Below are 24,297 nucleotides of genomic sequence, written 5' to 3' on the forward strand. Positions count from 1 at the left end.
GGAGGCCTGGTGTGCTGCGGTTCGTGAGGTCTCAAAGGGTCCGACACGACTGAGTGACTGAACTGAACTGAAACCATTAATCTCCGAGAAGAAACATAGGCAGTATGTTCTTTCGCATCTCAGTTAGCAATATTTTTTGGACATACTTCCTCAAGCAATGGAAATGAAAGCAAAAATAAACAAATGGTGTTACAGGAAAGCAAAAAAACCTTTGTACAATGAAGAAAATCATCAACAAAATGAAATAGCAAACTAATGAGTGAGAAAGATATTTGCAAGTGATATGTTTGATAAGACTTTAATATCCAAAACACATGAAGAAATCTACAACAACTATAAATTAAAAACTAAACCACCCAATTAAAATGGACAGAGGAATGGATTAGACATTTTCCAAAGATGCAGATGGCTACAGGCATTTAAAAAGATGTTCAATATCACTTGTCATCAGATATCTAAACCAATTTCAATATTACTTCATACCTGTTCAAACAATTATCTTCTGAAAGACAACAAATGACAATCATTGGCAAGTATGTGGAGAAAAAGGAACCCTGAGGAACTGTTGGTGGGATTGAAATTTGTTGTGGCCACTGTACAGAAGGGTATGGAGTTTCCTCAAAAAATAGAAAAGAGAACTGCTATGTGATCCAAGAATTTCACTTCTGGGTATTTATCTGAAGAAAAGAATAAACCTAATTTAAAAAAATGTACACATTTCAATTTTTTTTCAGCATTCTTAACAATAGTCAGGATAAGAAAATAACCTAAGTGTCCATTGAGAGATGGATGGATAAAAAAATGTAATATACACATGTATATACACAGAGGCACAAACAAAATGGAATGAAACCCAACCATACAGTAAGGAAAGCCCGCTATTTGGTACCACACTGATGGAATTAGAGGGTATTACCCTAACTGAACAGACAGGGAAAGTAAATGCCATATGAATTTACTTACATGTGCAATTTAAAAAGCAATGAAAAAAAAAAATAACAAAGCTGAAGAAGACTCACAGACACAGAGAACAAATTGCTAGTTGCCAGAAGAGAGGATGTTGAAGGGGATAAACATGTGAAGGAATGTAGAGGTATAAACCTTACGTATATAATAAATAAACCACTGGTGTGTCATACACAGCATAACGAAAGTGGTTAGTAGTATTTTAAAACTTTGTAAGGGGTCAGATGGCTATTAGACTTACTGAAGTGATCATTTCATAATGTATGTGAATGTCAAATCACTATTCAGTACACCAGAAAATAACATCGTATTAATCATAAACTATCAGTTCAGTTAAGACGCTCAGTCGTGTCCAACTGTTTGCGACTCCATGGACTGCAGCATGCCAGCCTTCCAGGTCCATCACCAACTCCCTGAGTTCACCCAAACTCATATCCGTTGAGTCGGTGATGCCGCACAACCATCTCATCCTCTTTTGTCCCTTTCTCCTCCTGACTTCAATCTTTCCCAGCATCAGGGTCTTTTCCAAGCAGTCCATTTTTCACATCAGGTGGCCAAAGTATTGGAGTTTCAGCTTCAGCATCAGTCCTTCCAATGAATATTCAGGACTGATTTCCTTTAGGATGGACTGGTTGGATCTCCTTGCTGTCCAAGGCACACTCAGAAATCTTCTCCAACACCACAGTTCAACAGTATCAATTCTTTGGTGTTCAGCTTCTTTAGGTCTAACTTTCCCATCCATACCTCACTACTGGAAAAACCATAGCTTTAACTAGACAGACCTTTGTTGGTCTCTGCTTTTTCATATGCTGTCTAGATTGGTCCTAGCTTTCTTCCAAGGAGCAAGTGTCTTTTAATTTCATGGCTGCAGTGATTCTGGAGCCAAAGAAAATAAAGTCTCTCACTGTTTTCATTGTTTCCCCACTATTTGCCATGGAGTGATGGGACCAGCGAAAAAGCAAGAGAGTTCCAGAAAAACATCTATTTCTGCTTGATTGACTATGCCAAAGCCTTTGACTGTGTGGATCACAATAAACTATAGAAAATTCTGAAAGAGATGGGCATATCAGACTACCTAACCTGCCTCTTAAGAAACCTATATGAAGGTCAGGAATAAACAGTTAGAAATGGACATGGAACAACAGACTGGTTTCAAATTGGGAAAGGAGTACCTCAAGGCTGTATATTGTCACCCTGATTATTTAACTTATATGCAGGGTACACCATGAAAAACGCTGGGCTGGAGGAAGCCCAAACAGGAATCAAGATTGCCAGGAGAAACATCAATAACCTCAGATATGCAGATGACACCACCCTTACGGCAGAGTGAAGAGGAACTAAAAAGCCTCTTGATGAAAGTGAAAGAGGAGAGTGAAAAAGTTGGTTTAAAGCTCAACATTCAGAAAACAAAGATCATGACATCCAGTGCCCTCATTTCATGGAAAATAGATGGGGAAACAGTGGAAACAGTATCAGACTTTATTTTTCTTGGTATTCCCATCTCTCTAAGAATTTTCCACAGTTTGTGTGACCCACACAGTCAAAGGATTTGGCATAGTCAATAAAGCAGAAATAGATGCTTTTCCGGAACTCTATTGTTTTTTTGATGATCCAACACAAGTTGGAATTTTGATCTCTGGTTCCTCTGCCTTTTCTAAATCCAGCTTGAACATCTACAGGTTCACAGTTCACGTACAGTTGAAGCCTGGCTTGGAGAATTTTGAGCATTACTTTGCTAGCGTGTGAGATGAGGGCAATTGTGTAGTAGTTAGAACATTTTTCAGCATTACCTTTCTTTGGGGTGGGAATTAAAACTGACCTTTTTGAGTTTTCCAAATTTGCTGACACATTGAGTACAGCATTTTCACAGCATCATCTTTTAGGATTTGAAATAGCTCAACTGGATTTCCATCACCTCCACTAGCTTTGTTCCTAATGATGTATCCTAAGGCCCACTTGACTTTGCATTCCAGGATGTCTGCCTCTACATGAGTGATCACACCATCGTGATTATCTGCGTCATGAAGATCTTTTTTGTATAGTTCTTCTGTATATGCTTGCCACCTCTTCTTAATATCTTCTGCTTCTGTTAGGTTCATACCATTTCCGTCCTTTACTGAGCCCATCTTTGCATGAAATGGTCCCTTGGTATCTCTAATTTCCTTGAAGAGATCTCTAGTCTTTTCCATTCTATTGTTACCCCCTATTTCTTTGCATTGATCACTGAGGAAGGCTTTCTGATCTCTCCTTGCTATTCTTAGGAACTCTACATTCAAGTGGGTATATCTTTCCTTTTCTCCTTTGCCTTTAGCCTTTCTTCTTTTCACAGATATTTGTAAGGCCTCCTCAGACAACCATTTTGTCTTTTTGCATTTCTTTTTCTTGGGGATTATTTTGGTGACTGCCTCTTCTACAATGTCACAAACCTCCATCCTTCAGGCACTCTATCAGATCTCATCCCTTCAATCTATTTGTCACTTCCACTGTATAATTGTAATGGATTTGATTTAGGTGATACCCAAATAGTCTGGAGGTTTTCCCTACTTTCTTCGATTTAAGTCTGAATTTGGCAATGAGTTCATGTCCTGAGACACAGTCAGCTCTTGGTGTTCCTTTTGCTGGCTGTATAGAGATTCTCCATATTTGGCTGCAAAGAATATAATCAATCTGATTTCAGTACTGACCATCTGGTGATGTCCATGTGTAGAGTCTTCTCTTGTGTTGTTGGAAGAGGGTGTTTGCCATGACCAGTGCATTCTTTGGCAAAACTCTACTAGCCTTTGCCCTGCTTCATGCTGTACTCCAAGGCCAAATTTGCCTGTTACTCTAGGTATCTCTTGATGTCCTACTTTTGCATTCCAGTCCCCTTTAATGAAAAGGACATCTATTTTGGGTGTTAGTTCTAGAAGGTCTTGTAGGTCTTCATAGAAGCTCTCTACTTCAGCCTCGTCAGCATTACTGGTTGGGGCATAGACTTGGATTACTGTGTTAATGAATGGTTTGCCTTGGAAACTAACAGAGATCATTCTGTCATTTCTGAGATTGCATCCAAGTACTGAATTTCAGACTCTTTATTTGACTATGATGGCTACTCCTTTTCTTCTAAGGGATTCTTGCCCACAGTAATAGATATAATGGTCATCTGAGTTAAATTCACCCATTCCAGTCCATTTTAGTTCACTGATTCCTAAAATGTTGATGTTCACTCTTGCCATCTTCTGTTTGACCACTTTTAATTTACCTTGATTAATGGACCTAACTTCCCAGGTTCCTATGCAATATTGCCCTTTACAGCATCAGACTTCACTTCCATCACCAGTACATCCACAACTGGGTGTTGTTTTCTGCTTTGGCTTCATCTTTTCATTCTTTCTGGAATTATTTCTCCACCAATCTCCAGTAGCATATTGGGCACCTTCTGACCTGGAGAGTTCATCTTTCAGTGTCCCATCCTTTTGCCTTTTCATACCGTTCATAGAGTTCTCAAGGCATGAGTACTGAAGTGCTTTCCCAGTTCCTTCCCCAGTGGACCATGTTTTGTCAGAACCCTATGATTGTGGCTTTCATCTGTCTGCCCTCTGAAGGAGAAGGTTGTCCTTCTTTTATTCTAAACATATTTTTCCCCTCCTACTATCTTGCTGGAGCTTCTCCTTTGCCCTTGGATGTGGGGTATCTGTTTTTGGTGAGATCCAACATTCTCCTGTTGACGGTTGTTCAGCAGTGTGCTGTAATTTTAGCACATCCTTCTACTCCATCATCTTGAAACAGCCACCAACTATACTACAACTTAAAAACTCTTCATGTAGCAACATCAACTATACTGAAACTTAAAAACTATTTATGTGGCAAGACTCACCTGAGATAACGGACATAAATAAAACACCTTAGATAATGGCTGGTATATAAGAGACGATTGATGGATAAATATTCATTGTGGCCTGATAACTGATCATTCCAAAGAGAAATTAAATCTTTAAACTTTGTTCCTTGGTATTTCACCACAATTAAATATGAATGACCTAGTTTTAAATAGCAATAATAATTAAAATAATAATTTAAATACATGGCCAAAGTGTCCCCCTTGTGACTTTGATGTCAGTAGAAATAGTCTGGGCTTGAATGACTCAGATTTGACAAACAGTATCTCTCACAGAATAGAGAGGAGGGGGTCTGATGAAAAATCTTTGTTCCTGTTAGAGCAGAAGCTCTCTTGGGCTCCTGTTCAACCACCCTAAGGGCATGGATAACATTGCCTTGAACTCCAGTCATAGCATTCACATTTCTCATCTAGGATAGGAAAAATGAAGTATTCATGTTTGTATTTTATGTTTATATATTTATAGAAAAAAAAAAAATCACCGCATCATACCTACTCATGGAATTCACCACAATCCAAGATAGATAAATATTTTTACCTAAATGTCATTGTCATTCTGCCCACTCCCAAATCTTGTTCTCCAAAGGTAATCATTATCATGACTCTATAAGTCAATGCCATTCATTCTTTTTCTTAATTTACTTATTTTTAATTGGTGAATAATTGCTTTACAGCTATCTATTCTTGATTCAGTTTTTACATAATGAACAAATTGATTGAAAATAGAACACACCATGTCAAAGCATGTCCAAAGGACTTGGAAAAAAAGAAGGAGGATGGGGAGGGCGAGAGGAAGGAGGAGGAGGAAAAGAACCTGAAAAAATGAAGATTTCTTTTACTGACATCCCAATCGAAACTGCAGTGTTGTCAAATATCTAATAGAAAAATAACTAAATTCGACTACCTAAAAATACTTTGAAAACTTATAAGAACTCATTGGCAGTAGGAAACCCAAATGAAAATAAAAGGCATAGATTTAACACACTATCAGAATAAGAAAGGATGAGGAAAACAGACTCCTACTACTGGTTGTGAGTCATTCAGTTCAGTTCAGTTCAGTCTCTCAGTCATGTCCGACTCTTTGCAACCCCATGGACTGCAACACCCCAGGGTTCGCTGTCCATCACCAACTCCTGAAGCTTGCTCAAACTCATGTCCATTTTTAAACCCACCTTGAACACCTGGGAGTCCTCAGCTGAGGGGGAAAAAAGTGTCTTATGCGTCTTTTGATTCAAGAATCCACATCTAGATATACACATTAGAGGTAGGGTAGGGGCGGGGGGCGGGAAGATCCATTACATAACATACTTTATTGAAAAAAAAAAAAACAAAAACAAAGAAAAAGTGAGTAAATTAGTGTCTTTCTAAAGATGTGTTCACAAGCAGTTAGGCTATGTTTTCATGTTTAAAGCAATTTAAATAACTAAACTAGAAAATGGAAGGTTTGGGAAAGGTGATCAAGATCTATACAGAGTACATTTCGACATAAAGTTGGACAGAGGGCATACTCCTAAGATAGGGGTGTGAAGGTATATATTGCTGACCTTGCCAGGTGAAAGCAAGCTCCCTTACTACCCTCCTGTGTCAGTCACCAGGACCACCACACTAATTAACAAATCTCTAGGAAAACATTCTTCCTTGCCTCTACCTGGCTTCTGGAGACTCCTTGGCACTCCTTCCCCTGCTGCTGCATCACTCCAAACTCTGTCCCATCTTTACATGCCCACCGCCCTGGGTCTTGTCTCTGTATCATTTCCTCTTCTTAGAAGGACACCAGTCTTTGGATGTGCTGCTGCTGCTGCTAAGTCGCTTCAGTCATGTCCGACTCTGCACTACCCCATAGACGGCAGCCCACCAGGCTCCCGGGTCCCTGGGATTCTCCAGGCAAGAACACTGGAGTGGATTGCCATTTCCTTCTCCATGCATGCAAGTGAAAAGTGAAAGTGAAATTGCTCAGTCGTGTCCGACTCTTAGCGAATCCATGGACTGCAGCCCACCAGGCTCCTCCATCCATGGGATTTTCCAGGCAAGAGTACTGGAGTGGGGCACCGTTGCCTTCTCCTCTTTGGATGTGGGGTCCACCTAATGCAGCATGGGGCTTCCCAGGTGGCTCAGTGGTAAAGAACCTGCCTGCAATGTAGGAGACGTGGATTTGATCTCTGGATCGGGAAGATCCCCTGGAGAAAGAAATGGCAACCCACTCCAGTATTCTTGCCTGGGAAATCCAGTGGACAGAGGAGCAGAGGGGGCTACAGTTCATGGGGTCACAAAAGACTTGGACATGACTGAGCAACTTAACAACAATGAGCATGACCTCCTTTTAATAATTCATTTAAAAAAAAAAAAAAAAAAACCTTAGTTCAGTGATATTTTATGAGTTTCAAGAGAATTTATATTCTGCAGTTGTGATTGCAATGTTCTATCTATGCCCAGTAGGTCCGTTTAGCTAATATTTTGAACCAATTCTAACATGTGACTACAATTTTTCTGTTTCTTTTGTTAGTTACTGAATGAGATGAAAATCAACCATGATGGATGTTTTTCATTTCTTCTTAACTCTGTCAGTTTCTACTATGTATATTTAAAATCATATTAGTCACATAAAATTTAAACTTTCCAGATATGCACTTGGATTGAACATTTTCCATAATAAACATCTCTTTATAAGCATTTTTTCTCCTGAAATCCTTTTTGTCTAATGATTATTGAGATATAGCTGCCTTCTTCTTATTTTTAGAATATTTATGATACTACTTTTTCTGCTTTTACTTTCATACTTTCTGTATTTTAATGTTACACACATATCACCTTTATACTTTGGTTTTGGATTTCTGTCCAGGATTTAAATGTTTTGTTTTTGCAGACACATTTACTCAACCTGCACTGAAGGAAGGGCCACAGTGTGACTTAGAGAGGGCTGTGTCATTTCCACAGGCACAGGATCCTGCACATCACCCTTCATCACACCAACATACCAGGATGAAGCAGAGGAAGAAGGCAGACTGTGGGCCAGGAGGACACACCTGCAGTCCTGGGGAAGCCTTTCCAAAGAGGGCCACTGGGTCGCTCTAAGTTAACTTGCTTCCCATTGGATGAACCCCAGTACTCCTGGAGGGAGATCGGGCTTCCTGTCTCCTCTGTTTGGGCTGAGAGGTATCAGAGGAAGTTTGGCCACAGGACTGCATCTTCCTGGGACCCGGGGAGTTGGGAGTCCCAGTGCACTTAGAGGCCAAGTAACAGCTAATTGGCCATTTGAGGCCAAGAGTCCCAGCTGCACCACACGGAGAGCATCTTCCCAGTAGAGTGACCTAAAGATGCAGATGCCATGAATACTAGCCAGCTCAGGGGACAGGACAAAGAGGAACAGGTGAGTTGAGTCCATCCCACTTCCTGCTTGTACCAAGACTAAAGACCCAAGAGTTTCCTGCATCAACTTGGAGTACCTGGCCTGCCTCTCACTGTGACCGGAGGTGCCTTCCTCTGAAACCTTTCCAATCACACTTCATTGCACAGAAAGCTAGACCTGAACAGGCTGGAGAGTCCTCTGTACCAACTCATTATCATCAACACAGCCCTGGGTCAGGAGCCCTGTCGACCCTGGGAGCAAAAGGTCCTTGGTGAGTCACGCCCCTTCTGACATCACAGGAGAAGTTCAGTCTTCACTTAGCAGCGTGTGGGTAAGCATCACTGATAGATGAGTCCTGAGAGCCTGAAGCCTGATCAACACTCTCCCCCCACCTATTACTATGAGCCAGGGTCAGTTATGGCAGGGGTCCGAAATTTAAGCGGTCTCATATAAATGCGGGCTTTAATCTAATGCCTGAGATTCTATATTTCTGACAATCTCCAGGTGATGCTGGTGCTGTAGGAGTAACAAGTTTACCTGAAGGACTCAAGTGTAGTTAATACAAATGGAGGCTTACAGACATCAGTAGACTTTTTGCTTTATCTGGGAAGGTACATCTCAGGCTCAGCTCACAAGTAGGTTTACTGAAGTTGCAACCATAAGCCCATTGAGTCATTTCAATAACTCAAGGCAATGTGTGAGTTTGTTTTCTCAGAAACCAAGCTCGGTTTCTGAGGTAAACATGTCAATCTCTACTCATGGGCTTCCTCAGACATCCTAGGAGTCACTGTTGTGATGATCAAAGGCCCCTGAGGTGGACAAACTGTCCTGGAAACAGAACAGAAACCCCAGGGGACATAGAAGCCAGACAGCTGGCCTGGGGTGGTGGGGAGAAGATGGTCACTGTGGTCACAGTGAATCTATTGTGAGTATGGCCAGGGAGTGAACAGAATGGACAGCAAAAGTTTGGCCATGATGACTGCGACTGTTTGCACAGGACAGAGGTGGGAGGCAAGGGTCGGTGACCATGGAGTGTAAGGCAGACCACCAACTCTGCTCTTAGCACCAGCTTCAAACACATATTATATTAAACCCTGCCTGAGCATCCAGGCCAGACTGTCCCCTCTGCCATCATGTGAGAGTTGGAGTCAAGTCTGCCAGAAGAGGAAAACTGGACAATCTACATGGTCATCTACGTTCTGTTTTGTTGGAAAGAATGAACTCTCTCAGACCACCTTCTAAGAAAACTTAAGGTTGAGGGAACTTCAGGGTCATCAGTCCTCTATAGGCACCACTGACCACCCATCCTCTGCCCACACACCCCCACTCCCAGGCTAGCACTGTGATGCTGCTGGTGTGACCTCTAGAAAACATGAAAGAGCTCTAAAATTGTCTTCCACCCTCTTACTAATCCTCTTTGTCTTCCTAGGAGGCACTATGGCTCTGTATCCATCTTCCTTCTCATTTAGGATAGATCTTCCCCCAAGAATTCGTCTGGCCATTACGGAGCTGGTTCCCATGTCCCACGTGAGTGTAGTAGTCAACTCTGCTCAGGAAAGTGCTAGGCTGTGACAGGGACAGGAAGAAGCACCTTATGGAAGATCCAAAGGATGCAGATGTGACAGTGTTGAAAGTGAAAGTATCAGTCGCTGAGTCGTGTCTGACCCTTTGTGACCCCATAGACTGTAGCTGCCAGGCTCCTCTGTCCATGGAATTCTCCAGGCAAGAATGCTGGAGTGGGTAGCCATTCCCTCCTCCAGGGGATCTTCCTGAACCAGGGATTGTACGCAGGTCTCCTACATTGCAGGCAGATTCCTTACTGTCTGAGCCACCAATGTTAATGGTTCCCATTGTTCAAAGTAATCAAGCCCTCGTGGTGTGCCAAGGAGCCAGATGCATGGAGTAAGGACAAAGAGATGACATAACCATGTGCTGAATGTGTGAAAGTGTCTGTCTTGCTCCGTCTGTGGCCATAGAGCTGGGCTGTCCCCTGTGCACAGATTGTCCAGTATCTGGACATTGCAAGAAAGAACCTTTAAAATATCAAAGATGCAGAGATCTCTAACAATGATTGCCATCAAGGTCCCAGCTCGGTGACAAAGATGCCAAGTTAAATCTCAGGGCCTGCAGGAGAGACAGGCAAAGCACCACACTAGCCTGGTGATGGCAGGGCCCTGATATGCTTGTAGACTAGCCTGGGGATAGAACTATCATTGAGTAACATCCTGATGGCAAGACGTGTTTAACACTTTCTGAAATTAAAGAATGAGTTTAAAAAAAAAAAAAAAAGGGAAAGTGAAGTCACTCAGTCATGTCTGACTCTGCGACCCCATGGACTACAGCCTACCAGGCTCCTCCATCCATAGCATTTTCCAGGCAAGAATACTGGAGTTGGGCGCCATTTCCTTCAGGGGCAAAAATGCAGGATAAGATATCAGAGAAGGTTCAGAAATGGCACAGCTCAGGATCAAACCCATGGGAAGGGAGAACATGTCCTTTAAAGCAAGGACAAGGAGATGGAAGCCATTCTTACACAGTAGACTCTCAGCTTGACGTGACCCCTGGAACCATCTCATAGCAAACACTCAGAGTCTCCCACAGAGTGAGTGTTTCAAGCATACTTTGTTGCTGTTTAGTCGCTTGGTTGTGTGTGACTCTTTGTGACCCCATGACTGTAAATCTCCAAGCTCCTCTGTCCATGAGTTCTCCCAGGTAAGAATACTGGAGTGGGTTGCCATTTCTTCTCCAGGGGATCTTCCCAACCCAGGGATTGAACCTGAATCTCCTGCATTGCAGGCAGTCTTTACCTCTCAGCCACCAAGGAAATCCTCCAAGCACACTTAGATATTAGTAAATGAGAGGAAATGTTTGCCATTTCAGGTCAGTCTGAGTTCATCAGGAGATGAACAGACCAGCTGGTGGTTTGTTGGTCAGTGGACTGTAAGGCCTTGAAGTGTTTATGTTTTCCAAGAAAGTGTCCCCTTGTGACTTTGACCTGCTCCCTCTCACTGCGTCTCAGCTGCTCTCTGCTGTCTGCCGCTTGTTGTTCAGCTGAGAGCCATGTCACCCCAAGGCGATGGAAACCTCTCGGTGATGTCTTTGCAGGAGTTTGTGCTGGATGGATTTGAGGGTGGTCCACAGACCCAGGCCCTGCTCTTTGCTCTGTTCCTGGCCCTGTATGTGGTGGCCATCCTGGGGAACATCACCATGATGGTGGTCACCACCCTGGATGCCCGTCTGCACTCTCCAATGTACTTCTTCCTCAAGAACCTCTCCTTTGTGGACCTGTGTTACTCATCTGTCATTGCCCCCAAGGCCCTGGTCAACTTCCTGTCCTCCTCCAAGGTCATCACCTTTGAGGGATGTATCATTCAATTTTTCTTTTTTGCCCTACTGGGCACCACAGAGGCATTACTCCTGGCCGTGATGACCTATGACCGCTTCGTGGCTGTCTGCAGCCCCCTACACTACCCCATCACCATGTGCCCCTCGGTGTGTGCCCGCCTGGTGCTGGTCTCCTACTGTGGAGGCTGCCTCAACTCCATCATGCAGGCCAGCTTCACATTCACTCTCCCATTCTGCAGCTCCAACCACATCGACCACTTCTTCTGTGATGTGCCGCCTCTGCTCAAGCTTGCCTGTGCTGACACTACGACCAACGAGCTGGTCATGTTTGGCCTCTGTGGCTTCTTCATCGTGGACACCACACTCGTGGTCCTCGTCTCCTATGGCTACATCACAGTGACCATCCTGAGGATGCGCTCAGGAGGAGGGAGACACAAGCTCTTCTCCACCTGTGGCTCCCACATGACAGCCGTGTCCCTCTTTTATGGGACTGTCTTTGTCATGTATGCCCAGCCGGGAGCTGTGCAGTCCATGGAGCAGGGCAAGGTGGTCTCTGTCATCTACACCCTGGTCATCCCGATGCTCAACCCCCTCATCTACAGTCTGAGAAACAAGGACGTGAAGGATGCCTTGTGGAGACTGGGGCAGAGACACACAGCCACGTGAAGGATGATGGCCCAAGAGACAGTGTCCTGAGAACAAGAGAAGATGGCTTCATGGAAGGGACTGGATTTGGTTTGGAAATTCATGCCCTATTTATCTAACCCACTCTTTCATCCAGTGTTACATTCTACTGTTTATGAGCAATGATGCTCCACAAACTGCAAGTGTGAGAAATAAAGATAGATAAGGCTTCTTCATTCCCACTAGAGAACTAATGACCCATGTTACCCAAGACCTTAGTCTTGAAATCTGAAAAGCACAGTGGGCAGAGTGATTAGCAGAGTCTTTGAAACAGCATGCGTGTCCCAAGTTCAACTTCCTCTGGGGCAGGTATTAAACGACACAAACTCTGATGCCTCTTTTTCCTTCATTTCTAAATCTATGTAATTATGTGCTCAGCAATCTCCCTGGACCACCTAGAAGAGGGCCTAGGACACTTGGCCTTGCCCCTTTCCTGGTGATGGCCTGGGTCACCAGAGCCAATTAAGAGTTAGGAAGACCATGCTTGCCCACAATCCTGCATGTGCCTTCTCTTCTTCCACCTCTGCCTTCTGTTCACTGATGCTGCCACCCAACAAGGCAGCAGGGAGCACCTGTGCCCCTGCTTCAGAGGCTCCTAGTGCTCCCTGTCCTGGGTTCTCCCCTCAGACAGAGGCTGGGAGCCCTAGAGAGACAGCGTGGATACCCAAACTTCAACTGACACTTTATACCACCCAGCCTGGCAGGTGACACTTCCCCATTTGTGATCCTTCGTCAGCACAGACATCTCTGAATGAGGACGAAGGTCCTGGTAGCTGCAGCTGAGAGCAGGTGAGGAAAGGGAAGGTGCACTTTCTTAGAGAGAGCATAGTTCCTTGCTCTCTCTCACACTCCGTGGGAGCCTGGTCCCTTAAGCTTGAGCCGCATGTTCAGAGCTTCATCGTCATGCTCCATGGAACTCAACACACAGTCTGGACTCCGAACCCAGTGGCCTCCTTATGTCATCTTCTTTTGGAAGAGTCATCCACTCCCATGGTCACTACCAGGAGGTTCTCCTCTGGACACAAGGGTGGTCTGTCCCTAGTAGGGTCGGTCGGGACGGGCCCTGCCTCTCTGGTCACAGCTCTCCATCTTTTCTCTTTGCTCAGGAGGACCGTGGGGAGGGGCTCACACCCTGTCATCAGGCTGCCACTCACCGTTGCTCAGTTGGGACCTACTCAGAGGCCTCTACCCTATTCTTGTTCTCATTGTCTCATATTTGGGCTCCAAACTTAATTCTAAGTCTTCCATAAATTACTGTATTCTCTTGACATAATGATGCAAGTCTTTGAAAAGTTCCCCTAGTTTTCAGGAGCAAGATGACATGTCTTATGATTGTTTCATGCTGTATTATTCTATCTCCTATTTTCCTTTCTTCCTCTCTTTTGTCTCCTCTCTCGTCCTTTTCTCCCTTTCTTCCTTCTTTCTTTTCCTTTCCTTTCTTTCTAATCTCTCTCTTTCCCTCACCTATCTCTCTCTTTCATTTTATTGTTTTCCATTCCATGAAATTTCAGAAGAATTATCTTGGTCTTCTACCATCTTTATTTAAATTTCTACAGGAAATAGAAAAGTGCAATCTTTTTATACAAGTGTACATTTCTCATCAGACGTGCAAGTTAATGGTGCCAACAGTATAATGTCAGTGGTTCTTAGTAGAGCAACATTAATTTCCACTTTCAAATAAACCAGGGAAGCAAGTTAAGTATTAGATGAAAGAGAAATTGCCCTATATACTGTGCAAGAAAATCATTTTTAAAACCCTGTAAGTTGGCTTTACTCTATGTAAACCTATGTTTCAGACTGTAGTGAAGGGAATTATACAATGTTAGAAGTAGTTTGTTTTTTGGTTCATCCCGTATAATGCTTTGCAAGCTGCTGACACATGCTTGCTTCTTTGTTCACATCTAATTCTGGTGTATAAATGGAGTTCAGTGTTAAGTAGACATTGAACTCCAAAATATACATGATACAGCTCTCGTTTGCTTATTGTGTTTCAGTGGAAAATAAACACATCATATTTCAACACAAAAGATTTTGCAGTTTTGATGCTGATCTTATAGTAAAGTTTAGAAGTTTCTACCTATTAATGTAAAAATCAATTGTTGTAACTATTTTTGAGTGTAGTTCAGTAGTGTTAGCATACTCACCTCACTGTGTATCAGATCTCCAGAACTTTATCATCTTGCAAACCTGGAACTCCATGCCCCTAAATAATAACTCCCTGTTTCCCCTTTACCTTCACCACTGGCGGTCACCATTCTACTTTCTGTCACCACACATGTGACTTCTTTAGATGGCCCAGATAAGTAAAGCATACGGTATTTGTCTTTTTGTGTCTGGTCTTTTCATTTAACATAGAATCCTCAAGGTTTACCATGTTGCAGCATGTGACAGGATTTCTATCATTTTCAGGGCTGACTAGTAATCCATCATATGTGTATACAACTTTTTGCTTATCCCTTCATCCACCTAGGAACACGTGGGTTGCCTCCACATTTCGGCTATGTTGAAAAACATGCTATGTAAATGGGCATGCAAATATCTCAGAGAGACTGTCTTTTTTCTTTCTTTTCTTTCTTTTAGTATATATTCAGATGTTCAATTGTATCATATGGTTATCTTTTCTCATTTTGAGGGAAATCTTATATGACTTTTCTACGTGGCTGTATCATTTTGCTTCCTTCCAACAGTGCAAAACTCTTCCATTTTATCCACATAATAGTCAATATATGTTCTTTTCTCTTTCATTTGAGCCATCATAAATGATGGGGAAGTATTATCTCTTTTGCTTTTATTTCCCTAACCATTCGTGATTTTGAGCATTTTCTCATGTTTGATGGCAATCTATAGATCATCTTTTAGAGAAATAGCTTCAAGTATTAAGGTTTGTGCAAAAGTAATTGTGGTTTTGCATTGTTGAACTTGCCATTTTATATTGGAATACATTCTTAAATAAATGTGGTTATATTATACATCATTTCAATGCATGCTTCTCACTTTATATTTTTTGCTAATGTCATTACTTGCTGTGTATTTTATATTTATTTTAGACTAGAGAAATGCTGTTAGACAAAAAGTAAATCTGAGTGATTTTCTTATTCAAGTTCAAAATGGATAGTAAAACAGCAGAGACATCATGAGTAAAGCTCACAACATCAATAACGCATTTGGCCCAGGAATTGCTAATGAGCATAGAGTACAGTGGTGGATCAAGAAGTTTTGCAAAGGAGATGGGAGCCTTGAAGTTGAGGGGGACAGTGGCCGGCCATCCGAAGATGACACCAACCAATTGGGAGGACCATCAAAGCTTATCCTTTTACAACTACACAAGAAGTTGCTGAAGAGCTCATTGTTGACCATTCTGTGGTCATTTGGCATTTGAAGCAAATTGGAAAGATAAAAAAGCTCAGTCAGTGGGTGCCTCATGAGCTGATTGCAAGTCAAAAAATCATTGTCTTGAAATGTCATCATCTCTTAGTCTATGCAACAACAAAAAACCATTTCTTGATCAGACTGTGACTTGTGGGAGCGTATGGAGAAAGGTGGAAACATACATTACTATATATAAAATAGATAGCCAGTGGGAATTTGCTGTATGACTCAAGGAACTCAAATCAGGACTAAGTAACAACCTAGTGAAAGGTTGTTGTTATGAGCGAATGACACTGGGATTATTGGCCTCTGGAAGAGAGGAATTCATTGTGGGGCCAGTGACAAGGCTTCATTGACCAGAGCTTTTGTGTAACAAAGTTTTATTAAAGTATAAGAGAGATAGAGAAAGCTTCTGACTGACATCAGAAGGAGACAGAAAGAGTCCCCCCTTGCTAGTTTTTAGCAAGGAGCTATATACCTACTGCTGCTAAGTCACTTCAGTCATGTCCGACTCTGTGCGACCCCATAGATGGCAGCCCACCAGGCTCCCCCATCCCTGGGATTCTCCAGGCAAGAACACTGGAGTGGGTTGCCATTTCCTTCTCCAATGCATGAAAGTGAAAAGAGACAGTGAAGTCACTCAGTCCTGTCCGACTTAAGGACCCCATGGACTGCAGCCTACCAAGCTTCTCTGTCCATGGGATTCTCCAGGCAAGAGTACTGGAATGGGGTGAGAGAAAGGAAATGTGTCAAAACTTAGAGGTGCACCAGACGCCTCACTCACAACATGCATTTTGAGACAGCATTGGCAGAAGCTGAGTCATCCTGGGCCACAACACAATTGACATGAATCTTGAAGAAAGGCAGATTTCCAAGCAAATACATAGTTCATTAACATAACTTAAGAAAGACATCTCTGTGAGCATTGGTTAGCTCAAGGTTTGAGATAAAGTTCAGTTCAGTCAGAACCAGGTGCTGTCATGACAACACAGAAAAGTAAAAAAAAAATGGTGTGGTCCAGGCATGGGTTGGAAAAGAATTTCCAGACATGAGACAGAATGAGAGGGAAATAAAGTTTATTAGAGTGGGAGATGTTGTTAGAACAGCAGGCCATCTCAAGGGAGATCCAACATTGAACAGGGGTCCTTAGTCCACTTTTATATTCAGGATGCAAGAAGTAGGATAGGGGGTTTGAGGGTCATTTGCTGATTGGATGAGGCATGTATACAGGGCTGGGGGAAGAGTAAGGCAAACACCTTCTCCCTGTGTCAGGTAGAAGGGAGACAGGTTACACTGTTCAGGAGGACCTGAAATCCATTAATAGTTACAACATGGAGGAGGGAAGGACGATAAGGGTCTGGTTTTCCATTCCTTATTCCAAGACCCTCCTTGGTCTTATTTGCTCTTTAGTCCCTGGGTCACCACGTTCCTCCCTCTCTTTATTTTTAGGGCCAATTCTTTGGCCCCTGTTGATACCCTGCTCATACCTACCTATCTACCTATTTCACTTCTCAAGCCTTTGGGAACCCAGTCTCAAAGGAAAAGAGGCAATGACTGCTTTGACTTCCTCAGGCTGTCCAGGGACGTACTGGGGCTCTGGGTTCCCTTTGTTTGCTCCTCATCAGGGTGCATTTGTGGAGGGATCTGAGAGTCCATGGAGTGATAAGGTGACTTGTTTCAGTGTTGTCTGGGTGTTGGTGAGGGAATATTCTTGTCATACTACCACTTGGAGATTTGTTGTATTCTAGAAGAAATAAATGGCACCCCACTCCAGTACTCTTGCCTGGAAAATCCCATGGACAGAGGGGCCTGTTGGGCTGCAATCCATGGGGTCACTAGGAATCGGACACGACTGAGCGACTTCACTTTATTTTTTCACTTTAATGCATTGGAGAAGGAATGGCAACCCACTTTAGTGTTCTTGCCTGGAGAATCCCAGGGATGGTGGAGCCTGCTGGGCTGCTGTCTATGGGGTTGCACAGAGTCGGACACGACTGAAGCAACTTAGCAGAAGAAATAAACTTAACAAGAAAGTTAAAGGTACATGGTCCAAAGATTAATAGAAGTAGAAAACCTGCTCAGGGCTAGCCAGGAGAACCAGGAAGAGATATTGGTTCATGACATTAGTGTTTCTCTAGGTACAAGAAGAGGCAAGAATTTGGGCTTATAAAATCTTTACCTGAAAACATCTGAGTTTCTGAAAGCCAGTTCTTCTGGGTTTTTCCCACAGTACAGAGTGCCTTATTTCTGATCTCCACCATGAACTCCTTTCAGGGGTGTTGAAGGTCAGCAGTTTGCAGTGGTCATGATGAAATCTTTGTAGAAGCAGCTGGCAAGTGCCAGCTTCCAGTCAGCAGGGTCCCTTCAGAGCCACATATTCGACCATGCTTTGGGGGCATTTCATGGCCCTTGTGTCCCACGGTGCTGGGAAGGCTCATTCCCAGGTCCAGGGAAGATTCCATTGACGGGCCACACTGTGCTGTTATTGGACCAGGCCTTGCAAGTACCAAACGTTTCTGGGCCATACCTTTCTTACTAGCCTCTTGGTCCAGGAAAATATTCCCTCTTGTTGCTTCTTCCCGTATCTAGAGTTACGTTATTAAAACCATTGATCTCATAAGGAACTTCATATCAGCATTTTATCACAGGCTCAGTCACACGTCTAGTAATGTCAGAAACAATCTTCTGAAACAAGTGACATAGAAAATAATACAGCTAGCAGGTATTAGTAAGGTCACAAGCAAGAATTTAAGTCAAGAGCTTTCATTAGATAAAGGTCAGTATACCCCAGGTCATCTGACTTAGTTAAATGATTATACCCAGGTATTAATCTCCTCGTTGTCCATCATGGAGCATCTGACCTTTATCCAAAGACTGGTTACTGCAGGCGGTCCTAAGATGTCAGAGGAATAGGACAGGGAGATCATTTTCTCACCCACAAATTCATCAAAAGAACATTTAAACGCTGAGTAAAATCCACAAAACAAATTCTGAATGCTGGCAGAGGACATCAGGCACCCAGATAAGCAGCCCATTGTCTTCAAAAGGAGGTAGGAAAATTATAAAAGGCAAAAAAAAAAAAAGAGAGACAAAAGAGGTAGGGACGGAGCTCCGTCCTGGGAAGGGAGTCTTAAAAAGAGAGAAGTTTCCAAACACCAGGAAACACTCTCACTGCCAAGTCTGTGCTGAGCCTTGGAAGCACAGAGGACAACATAATAGGGAGGAAAAATAAGTAAACAATTAAAACCCACAGATTACGAGCCCAACGGTAACTTCCCCAGCGGAGAAGCAACGCAGATGCCTGCGCCCGCCACTAGCAAGCGGGGGCTGGGCAGGGAGGCACGGGCTGCATTGCTTAGACTAAGGATCAGGCCTGAATGCCCCCAAGGATAATCAGAGAGAACTAATTTGGGCTAGCAAGCCAGACTGTGGGATAGCTACCACGCGAAAAGCCCTAAGACACTGCCAGGCCCATGCACAGAACAAAGGGCGGAACAAAACTAGCTGGCTGCAGACCTTCCCCCTCCGGTGACAGGCAGCCAGAGCTGGAAGAGGGCAATCTCAGCCCCAGAGAGACATTATCTATCAAACTGCAAGCAGGCTTCTTTGCTTACTAAGACTTCTTGGGGTTCTGGAGAGTCATCTGCCTGAGAAGGTGCGCTGGTTGTATACCCAGAAAACTGAGTGGCACGGACGGGAGAGGCGATAAGTCGCAGTGACCGTGCTCGCCAAACACCTCATCACCCGAGCTGCTCGGAGCTGGGAAGGGCACAAAATGCAGGCCCAACTGAGTCTGCACCTCTGAGGACTACCTGAGTGCCTGAACCTGAGAGGCTTAGACCTGGGAGGTGCATGCAGCCTAGGGCTGGCCTCCAATGGTTCCCCGGCGGAGCAACCTAGAGCCTGGGCTGTGTGGGCAGGGAGGGTGCACGCACCGTGAGCGGGCGCAGGCCCAGTGTGGCTGATACTGCGAGCACACGCCAGTGTTCCTCCCTCCCCACAGCGACGGAACAAGTGAGCCTAAAAAAAAAAAAAAAAAGTGTCCACCACCGCCCCCTTGTGTCAGGGCGGAAATCAGACACTGAAGAGACCAGCAAACAGAAGCTAAAACCCAGGGAACCGCCTTGGAAGTGACAGGTGCAATAGATTAAAACCCTGTAGTTAGTACCGACTACATAGGAAGAGGCCTATAGATCTTGAGAAATAGAAGCCAGACCAAGAAACTATCCGAAAATGAACTGACCCCACACTGCCCACAGCAACACCAGAGAAAGTCCTAGATTTATTTTTACTATTTTTACGATCATTCTTTTCTTCTTCTTCTTCTTCTTCTTTTCTTTTCCTTTTCTTTTTTAACTTTTTTATTTTTTTTCAGAATTCAATTATATTTCACAATGATAGAAACCGCGAAAAAGACTTCCATTTTCCCACGTTACAGCACAGCATTTCAATGGAATATTTCTTGCCATAAGTTAGATCTTGCTGATTTGTGTCAGTGAAACAACAGTTTATATTCTTCAAGGTAAAGCAAAATGACTTAGTAAGTGATTGTTTAAAAACTGTGAATCCAGACATAAACATATGGCTTCATCATTCACATGCTCTATGTAGTCCATACCAAGTCATTTCCATCATCAAATAGCACCCATTTATGAAGATGCCATCCTAACACTGTCCTAGTCAGCTGGAATACAGCAGAACAATGACCAGTTCAGAAATATCAAGTGTACATTTTTGGTATGTATTAAACTGTGTGGTAACTACACCACATGTATTGAGTTCTGACTAACTGTTGTTACCCACAAATTTATTTTCAAGTAATTTTAACCAATAATTTGAAAAATCTGATTAGTTAAAATTAAATAATTGCTATTTTTACATTTGCATAAAAGCTAACTTAAAAAGATCATTTGATACCATCTTTCTAAATTCCATATATATGCGTTAGTATACTGTATTGGTGTTTTTCTTTCTGGCTTAATAGGTTCCAGTTTCATCCATCTCATTAGAACTGATTCAAATGTATTCTTTTTAATGGCTGAGTAATACTCCATTGTGTATATGTACCACAGCTTTCTTATCCATTCATCGGCTGATGGGCATCTAGAAAAGAGACACTGATGTATAGATCAGTCTTATGGACTCTGTGGGAGAGGGAGAGGGTGGGATGATTTGGGAGAATAGCATTGAAACATGTATAATATCATGTATGAAACAAGTCGCCAGTCCAGGTTCGATGCACGATACTGGATGCTTGGGGCTGGTGCAATGGGACGACCCAGAGGGAGGGTATGGGGAGGGAGGAGGGAGGAGGGTTCAGGATGGGGAACACAGGTATACCTGTGGCGGATTCATTTTGATATTTGGCAAAACTAATACAATATTTTAAAGTTTAAAAATAAAATAAAATTTAAAAAATTTTTTTAATTAGAAAAAAATAAAAAAGATCATTTAACTACAGTGAAAATTTTAAATGAGTCTGTTGGCAGAGAAAAGTAAAGCAAAATTTTTGAAAGGATTGTTCATTTCCTACAGCAGTCGGTTTCAAACATATGTGCAGAATAAGTAAATTCTATACTATGAGGAGAATCACCTTAGAGCAAATCATCTTAGAGATTGCAGTTTTTAAGATCCGTTTTAAATATTCCAGAACATACTAGAATATGAACTAACTATTCTTTCAGTTAATTACAGGAAAATACAACCACAGAATTATTTTCATTACCTGCACTGAAGATTCTAGTAAGTCTGCAGGTCCAAAATGTGGACTAAACTCCAGTTTAGGAAGTAGTGTACAAACTCTGAAGGGATGTCAGGTTTCTTTCTATAAGTATCAATACATTTTTAGCCCACCACATCTGTGATTCAGAATGTCAAATTACAGCATATATTGACTGTAGGTGTCCATGGCAAGGAGGCAATATTTGGTCTTTTATGAAGGATAAAAAGAAGAAAGAACATATTTCTAGAGAGGAAAAAAGAATATTAAATAGAACAGAAATTATATTCAGCAAACAAAAACCTGGTCCCTAACATAAAAGGGCCATAAATTCTAGAGAGCAATATTACTATTTATGGACACTGAGAAGCATTATCCCTCTTATAAGGAATAATGTAATAACACCTCATTCTTAATATTATAATCATTAAGTATATAAGAACACATATATAAAAATATGGATACTGCATGGTGACTGTGTAATTTGGGGATGTGTCCATAGTCCTAAGTCACAGCACATATAAACCCTTTATGTCTTAACTGCTCATATACACCTGAACAAGGTTTCATTAAGCATACTAGTAATTTTCAAGTGATGTAGTAAAAAAAAGTCCAGTTGCAGTATTTTATGATTTTGCTGAATTACATTTGGGAGAAAGAAGCTAGCTGCTTCATCTATTTTAATACTAGTGTATCCTGGATCATATCATACAAATACATATAGATAAATGTCAAAGATCATACATTTCCCATGAGGAAATTTATTTAGTCTGTGTCATTGGTGTATATTTGCAAAACTTTTAACACTGCAAACATTAGAGGTTTCAAGGTCGGGCACAGGAAGAAGTGTGTGCTCCACTGGACGATGCTGGTGTGCACTTCTACACAAGGCCTCTTGGCAGCGTCAGCCAACTGGAGGTAGGAGCTTATCAATGAACTGCTTGATGTCCATCATTTCCTGTTGACATGAACTGTGCATCATGCCTGCGTAGGTTCTGAAGGTCACATTGGCTGGATTCACCAGTGTCTTCAGCTTCTCAGCAGTGAGAGAACCAAACATCAGGGGGACTAGAGGAACCAGGTCCCCGTGGCACTGAAGAATAGAAATCTCTCTGTTCACGCCACTGGTAGAGCCCTGTGGAAACAAAGCCTGCAGTGGCAGCCAGTAGCTGAGAGTGGTGACCCCGGCCAGCTTCTGCTGTGTGGTCAGAGCCGTGTACAGAGATAAAGCTCCTCCCTGAGAAAATCCTCCCAAAATAATTCTGTTAGAAGGAATGCCGTTCTTCACCTCTTGATCTATCAAAGGTTTTACATTTTCTGCTGCCTGTTTAATTCCAGTTTCATCCTCCAGTGAATCTGGCAAAAGCCCAATAATGTCAAACCATGATGGCATGGCCATGTTCATGTTTAATGTTACAGGCATAACTGGCGCATGCGGGCAGATGTATTTGATGTGGGCACTTCTGATCCTGGCAAAGGCTTCTGCCCATCCATGCCCTGTGTCTCCCAATCCATGAAGGAAGATCACGTGGGATTTTAGCACTTCTTGAGGTTCCAGTCAGATGTGCTTCTGGGCAAACAATCACATTCTACAGAACACAGTTGTCTCTTTCAGGTCAGACCATGAGAGTCTCACCGCAGCAGTGGCCTTCAGGATGGCAGGCACAATGGTGGGCAGCAGAGCCGACATGTTATTGTCATACATACACCGGCTCCAGTGGCCGCGCCTAACTTTTTTTCAATTTTAAGTCCTCTATTACTCCTTTAATTTTCATTTTTATAACCTACTATTACTTTTCAAAAAAAATACTATTTTTTAAAGCAAACTTCATATATATATATATTTAATAACTTTTGTGACTTTGTTTTTTTTTTTTTTTTCTTCTTCTTTTCTTTAATATTGTATTTTTGAAAATCTAACCTCTACTCTAGAATTTTAATCTTTACTTTTTGGTATTTGTTATCAATTTTGTACCTTTAAGAACCCAATCTTCAGTACCTATTTTAACTTGGGAGCGAGATTACTGGCTTGACTGCTCTCTTCCCCTTTGGACTCTCCTTTCTCTCCACTAGGTCACCTCGGTCTCCTCCCTCCCCCTTCTCTTCTCTACCCAACTCTCTGAATCTCTGTGTATTCCAGAAGGTGGAGGACACTTAGGGAACTGATTACTGGCTGGATCTGTCACTCTCCTTTTTATTTCCTCCTTTTATTCTCCTGGCCACCTCTGTCTCCTTCCTCCCTCTTCTCTTCTCTGTATAATTCCATGAACATCTCTGAGTGGTCCAGACTGTGGAGCGCACATAAGGAAGTGATTACTGGCTAGCTTGCTCTCTCCTCTTTTGATTCCACCTCATCTCATTCGGGTCACCTCTAACTCCCTCCTCCCTCTTCTCTTCTCCATGTAAGTCTGTGAACCTCTCTGGGTGTCCCTCACTGTGGAGAAACTTTTCATCTTTAACCTAGATGTTTTATCAATGGTGCTGTATAGAAGGAGAAGTCTTGAGACTACTGTAAAAATAAGACTGAAAACCAGAAGCAGGAGGTTTAAGTCCAAATCCTGAGAACATCATAGAACACCTGACTCCAGGGATCATTAAGCAATAGGAGCTCATCAAATGCCTCCATACCTACACTGAAACCAAGCATTACCCAAGGGCCAACAAGTTCCAGAGCAAGACATACCACACAAATTCTCCAGCAACACAGGAACACAGCCCTGAGCTTCAACATACAGGCTGCCCAAAGTTACTCCCAAACCATTGACATCTCATAACTCATTACTAGACACTTCATTGCACTCCAGAGAGAAGAAATACAGCTCCACCCACCAGAACACCGACACAAGCTTCCCTAACCAAGAAGCCTTGACAAGCCACTGACAAAACCCCACCCACAGCGAGGAAACTCCATAATAAAGAGAACTCCACAAACTGCCAGAATACAGAAAGGCCACCCCAAACTCAGCAATATAAACAAGATGAAGAGACAGA

General features: G+C 42.7%; 1 protein-coding gene and 1 pseudogene across 2 annotated transcripts; one reads left to right on the plus strand and one right to left on the minus strand.

Moving 5' to 3' along the window:
• The first annotated feature begins 11,249 nt into the window (after nt 1-11,249).
• Nucleotides 11,250-12,200, plus strand: LOC113890374 (olfactory receptor 12-like). Its single transcript, XM_027538269.1, has one exon. The coding sequence runs from the start codon at nt 11,250-11,252 to the stop codon at nt 12,198-12,200; it is 951 nt and encodes a 316-aa protein (XP_027394070.1).
• A 9,881-nt stretch (nt 12,201-22,081) lies between these two features.
• LOC113890542 lies at nt 22,082-22,828 on the minus strand (annotated as a pseudogene). The gene has a single exon (XR_003510518.1). The product of XR_003510518.1 is annotated as an acyl-protein thioesterase 1 pseudogene (transcript).
• Between the last annotated feature and the right edge of the window lie 1,469 nt (nt 22,829-24,297).

Source organism: Bos indicus x Bos taurus, chromosome 3, assembly GCF_003369695.1.
Source record: "Bos indicus x Bos taurus breed Angus x Brahman F1 hybrid chromosome 3, Bos_hybrid_MaternalHap_v2.0, whole genome shotgun sequence".
NCBI classification, from domain to species: domain Eukaryota; kingdom Metazoa; phylum Chordata; class Mammalia; order Artiodactyla; family Bovidae; genus Bos; species Bos indicus x Bos taurus.

Excerpts from the sequence above, each read along its gene's own strand:
- LOC113890374 (XM_027538269.1), top strand. The coding sequence starts at position 11,250 with ATGTCACCCCAAGGCGATGGAAACCTCTCGGTGATGTCTTTGCAGGAG.